Source organism: Triticum aestivum, chromosome 5B, assembly GCF_018294505.1.
Source record: "Triticum aestivum cultivar Chinese Spring chromosome 5B, IWGSC CS RefSeq v2.1, whole genome shotgun sequence".
Classification (NCBI taxonomy): domain Eukaryota; kingdom Viridiplantae; phylum Streptophyta; class Magnoliopsida; order Poales; family Poaceae; genus Triticum; species Triticum aestivum.
The window spans coordinates 572,321,002-572,326,624 of record NC_057807.1 but is presented as its reverse complement, the minus strand read 5'-3'; the positions used below and the strand labels follow the sequence as shown (position 1 = coordinate 572,326,624).

Here is a 5,623-nt window from a genome sequence, read left to right as displayed (position 1 = left end):
AAAAAAAAAAAAGTACTACATCCATGAGTTTCTCTAAGGTCCCCAACTTGATGTCCGGCGTAACCATGTGGAATTCCTATTGTTGAGCAATAAAAGTGGTTGGAAACTTGACATCCATCTTATGAGAAAAAAGTAAACACTCAATGTTTTTATCAAACCATACTTACTTTTCACATTTCTCAATTAAATAAAGTATTTTGGATCAATTAAAATGAAAAAAATATTATGGATATAACCCTCGCTAAAATAAAAGGCTTTCTTATCTACGATGACATGATCTATAGTTTATCCTTTTGCATCTTAATATTCCTCCAATCACCAATTGCATCGGGCTCAAAAAAAATCACCAATTGCATCTCAACATTCCTCCAATCCTCTGGTGAAAAAAAACGCAGTAGGACACACCTATACGCATGTGATGGGGGTGAACTTGGCTTACAATACATGCCCTGTTTAACATATGTTAAATAAAATAAATTGGTTTGTTTTAACATATGCCTAACTAGCACATATATTTATCTATGATTATACTATATAAAGTAAAACAGAATGATTTTTCATTTTTCACCGATGACAAAATAATTCTATGATAGAGTATCTAAACAGCACATCAAGTTTATTTTTGAAATATGTTTCACCAACTAAAAATATATATGCATGTATATTAAGAGAATTCATACATGTAAGAAAGATCTAGTCTAGTTTTAGCAATAGTTTTAGTAAAATAAAAAAACTATTTTGTGCAATCCATTATTAACCTGCTTTTTGTACTAATACCTAATTAAAATGCTCCTTTTCAAAAAATATGACTAACCAAAGAAATGTGTGTGTTTAAAAAAATATTACTTTACACTCTTTATCAGCAGCGGATATTGTTCTGGTGCGTTGGTTCCATGGGGCATTAGCATGACGACTTCTCGACTGTCTATTACAACAAAGTTTGCCCGACTCCGGCGAGGAAGGAACGATGGCAGCGGCGTGCCTTCGGCTCACTTCAGTGCTTGTAGTCTTTGCTAGGTGGTCTACGGATCTGAGTAAATTTTATTATTTCTAGTGTTCGTTTTACTACCATAATTGAAGATGAATAGATCAGAAGTTTTCCCGCAACAAAAATTAATCTATTTGAGAACAATGAGTGGATTACAAGTGGCTGCTTTGTCCGATGCCAAACTTTAGCTACTAATTGGTTGCCTGCCATTCTTCTACGTCGTCAAGGAAAATTGACAAATATTTGTCTAGTTTTGGTTTTGCTTGGGTAGCCACCATTTAGCCCCAAACCAAGGGAAAATCCTATTTGATGCTCTTTGCGTCAAACTGCCGGCGCTTCGCAGAGGCGAGCGACCGAGCAACGACGCGTTGGCCCGGCCCAGTTTTTGTGCGTACAATCGCAACTAGCCAGACAGTTTTGGGAACCTTCTAGAAGGTTCTCTGAACCGTTTTTCTGTTTCTTTTACTAGTTTTTCTGTTTGCTTCTGTTTCTTTTTCTTTTTTTTGTTTTCTATTTCTTTTTTTCCTTTTCAATGTCATTTTATCTTTTTTAAACTAAGTTCATGTTCAAAAATTGTTCTGCAATTTAGAAAAGTGTTCTTGCCTTCAAAAAATGTTCGCAATTTAAAAAACGTGACTTTTTAAAAAATGTTTGCAATTTCAGAAAATGTTCTTGTTTTCATAAAATGTTGCAAATGCTTTTGTTTAAAATAATAATAACTTTTTCAAATTGACAAAATGCGGATCGGTGGCCACCACGTCCGGCCATCAGAGGGGCGGGGACGCGCCTGTGGTGGTGTGGGGGGAGAAGAGGCGCCGATTTTACTCAGCCGCGTAAGGATGGAGTAAACATACTCAGATTTTTAGGGATCGAATAAAATATTTACTCCACTAAGCCGTAGAGGGGATCGGCTAGGCCAAATTTAGTGGAGTAAAAAGCCAAATTTACTTCACTAAGAAGAGTATAGGCGGTCGGTTAGAAATGCTCTAAATATACTTAGATTGGGATCTCTCAGAAAAGCAGTTAGCTTGGTAGCCAACAAGTGTCAAGCTAAGATGCATGCCACAGCTTTTGTATTTGGCCAGCACTGGGCGCTGGTGCGCCGGCCGAAAGTTTCGGCCGGTCCACCTCCAGCCGCCCGATCTAGCCGCGCGAGGCCGTCCGATCGCATCTTCTCTTCTACCTTTTTCTTACCTTATCCTCTTCTCCAACACACACAGAGAGAAGCGCCAGGGCCGCCATGGATGCGCGACCACGAAGCACCGCCGGTTTGCACTAACCGCCGCGCTGTCGCAACCGCATGCCTCGCCGTCGCCATCGCCGTCGCCGCTCGCCGTCGCCGCTCGCCGGTTGGAGCACTGGTCGCCGCCCCAGTTCGCTAACCAGGTCGCCGCCCTCCCCCCTCCCACCGACCGCCGTTCGAGCAGCCCCGACGACCTTGCGGCGCGCCTCGCCGCGGTGGCCGTCGCAGTTGGCCGCGGTGACCTGTCACGACTCTAAAAAAGCTTCGGTTGTTGCAGCTTTGGAATTGCTGGTTCCAGCAAAATTTCTTTCCGGTTGTATCAAAAATTGCTTTGCATCTCTGGAAAAACATAGGCTCCAGCAAAAAAGTCCAAAGGTTCCAGCAAAAAAAGATGCTGGTTGAAGCAAAATTGCTTGTCGGTTGTATCAAAAATTGCTTGCTGATCCCATTGAAGAAGAAAGCCATTGCCGCCATGGACAAACACCGCCATGGGTGAATGAATGTAGCAAAAAATGAAAGGGTTGTAGCAAAACAAATCACCGATGACAGGAAAATAGTATAGCGGTTACAACAAAAAGACATGTGTCGCCGTCGCCGGTCACAACAAAAACTTCGCCGGATCCAGCAAATCCAGTAGCCGGTTCCAGCAAATCAGCTCGCGGGTTGCAGCAAAAAATACCTCCACCACCATGGCTGCAAGGTCTTGAATCCTCTCTTGTAGCAAATCAAGTAGCCGGTTCCAGCAATTTACTTCACCGGTTCCACCCGTAGAGCTTCCGGCACGGCGCGTCGACGGTTCCAGCACGGCGACGGTTCCAGCACGGGAAGAGCGCCGCCGTCTGTGGCCATGAATCGTGGGGAGATAGACTAAGAGGAAGGTTCAAGGGGCGGCCCTGGCTAAGTGGAGTGGCTAGCTCGCTGGCGTGGAGTCAAAGAAAAAAGAGGGACGGATGGATTTCATGGCGGATTAGAATTTTGGGAGGAGAGATGCGACGCATGAGGAAAGAGAAGTGCAGAGGATGGATAAGCTTTCTCAAAGTAAAAATGATGGATGGGGAGATAAAGTTGTGTGTGGCCCCGTGAGCTTAGCTGGGAAAGCGACCGGCCGAGCGTTCGGCCGGTGCGCCGAACCCGAACGATTCCCTTTGTATTTAGGACGTACGTCTATGAGATAAACTTGTAGTGGACACAAATCTCCGGGTGACTCACGTTCTCCATGGGAGAAGCTTTCTTTCATTATCTACGCAAAATTCTCCACTGGTGAGCGCCACTATCACCCTCTCAGAGCATATCCAACAGGCGCCCAAAAATTACTCCGCGCGCTAAAATTCAGATTTTTTGGGTGCCGGACAGCTCCAGCAGAAACTGTAAAATAGTATGCGCACAAAAATGGTTAGGTGCATGCTGAAAAACGCTATCCCATGCTGCAAATTTAAGCGCCGGATTACACACGCTTCATAATTTACACTGCGTGTTTGGGCATCTGGTAAACTAGATATGTTGGGTCCGGCACGCTAAAAGTGCTAAAATGACGCGCTAAAATTATTTTAGGGCGCGGAATTTTTGTGCGCCTGTTGAAGATGGCCTCATGCTTGTGCACGTGTGTTGAGAGGGTAGATACGGCAAACAACGTACAGACGAGGAAGGCGACAGGCCCATGGCCTCGTCGTGGTAGAAAACTGAGGTGCGCAAAGAAACCGTCCCGATCAACAAGAGCAAGCAAGATCATTCTCATCACCACCAATAGGGGAGAAGAAAGAATTTGGAAGCAGATCGATCGCACCGATGGATTAATATATAATTGACTGCCAAGAATAGCTCGGCAGAAGCCGGCCGATAGGTTTCTTCATCAAGATCCTCGGGAGATGATTAATCGAACTTGATTTAACTTCGTATATACACAAATTAAACCTCGTACGGTAATTAAGTTTCATCGGATCGATCGACAGAAACTTACACATAGAAATGAACTCCAACACTTGTGCGTAGTTTCCGGAGTACTATATAGGTAGCTAGCTTGCGCTCTGAGGCGAGGAGGAAGACGTACGCCGAAGCATTCACTTATGAAAATAAAGAGCCAGACATCAACGCAGGCGGGCGGTCGCCGCCGGCCCGTGCGTGCGTCCTCTTGGACAAAGGCTCGATGAGAGATTCAGAAACCGATCGACAGCGGCGCCACCGGCGCCGGCGTCGTCCGCGATGAGGACGATGGCATGGCCACCTGGCACTTTCCGCACGCGGTGCGCCGCCTAAGCATCTGGCACATGCCCTCGGCGACGCGCTCCGCGGGTCCGCCGCGCCTGAGCATGCGGCAGAAGGCCATGTGCGCCCGCACGGCCTCCTCCACGCCCATCGCCGCCGCGCGCTTGCTGCGGCCGGCCTCGTACTTGACGGACTCGGAGCACAGCCCGCACAGCCACCGGCCCCCGAAGTAGGCCCTCACGCGGACTATGTACTCGCCGGTGCACTCCTCCCCCAGGCCGCAGCACTCGCAGCTCACCACCGCCGACAACTCCACCGCCTCCATGTCTAGCTCAGGAAGTTGAATTATTAGCTAGAAAACCACGGCGGGCTCTTTTTCTTGGACTGGTTGATCTGGAAGAAGAAGAATCAGGTTCGCTTGTGCTTTTCGTGCTGTGCTTTGTGTTGTGTGTGCAACGGTAGGTCCATTTATACATCGTTTGGGAGGCCCAGGGCACCCTGGCTCTCGCTGTGTGGCGACCGCGACCCGAGCGACGAACAGTTTGTTTTGTCACATGGAGTCACGCACGTACCCCCGCTCACCGAGCGGGTGTAGCATTCTTGGGTGACACATCCACCAGGTGTATGCCGTGTTGCCTGTGTTTTTTGAGCCCGTTTACACTTAGCTACTCCTATTTCCATCAGGTACTACGTATGCTAGTGCACTACTACTTGTTCCTCGCCTGGTTTAATTTGCCCTGACGAGAAGGGAACATGATCGACAAGAACATTTCGTCCAGCTCTGCGTGTCGTCCAATTTAATATGTCTGAGGACTATGAGCAAATCTCCGCGCGCTTTAGTCTTCGAGTAGACCATCTTTGATTACCATTTCGTGACTTCGATGATACATACAGTATAATTGATCATGCATGTGTGGATTGACCTTGATCACTTCCAAGTTGGAGTTAGGTGCGCGGAGGAATTCATCTCTGCCCTGGATCACAGGCAAAGATCACCACCAGCTGGTTCCCTACGCACACCTTAATATCCCACTATGCTGGCCCGTTCTTTCCTTGCTTCTGTCAATGTGCAAGTGGAACCTAACTGATGGAACACATGGATAAGCACGTTTTGCTGTTACTTACTCAACTGAACATTGTTGGGCTTCATCAGCCGATTATTTTGTGAATGCACTCCGCTGATTTTTTTT

At 46.8% G+C, this 5,623-nt stretch overlaps 1 protein-coding gene across 1 annotated transcript; it reads right to left on the bottom strand.

The window, feature by feature from the left end:
- Window positions 1–4,191: 4,191 nt before the first annotated feature.
- Window positions 4,192–5,070, bottom strand: LOC123116963 (uncharacterized). Its single transcript, XM_044537826.1, has one exon. It carries the CDS (start codon window positions 4,756–4,758, stop codon window positions 4,384–4,386), a length of 375 nt encoding a protein of 124 aa, XP_044393761.1. The 5' UTR covers window positions 4,759–5,070; the 3' UTR covers window positions 4,192–4,383.
- Window positions 5,071–5,623: the final 553 nt, after the last annotated feature.

What these genes read in the sequence shown, in the direction of transcription:
- LOC123116963 (XM_044537826.1), bottom strand. Translation starts at nt 4,758, where the DNA reads ATGGAGGCGGTGGAGTTGTCGGCGGTGGTGAGCTGCGAGTGCTGCGGC.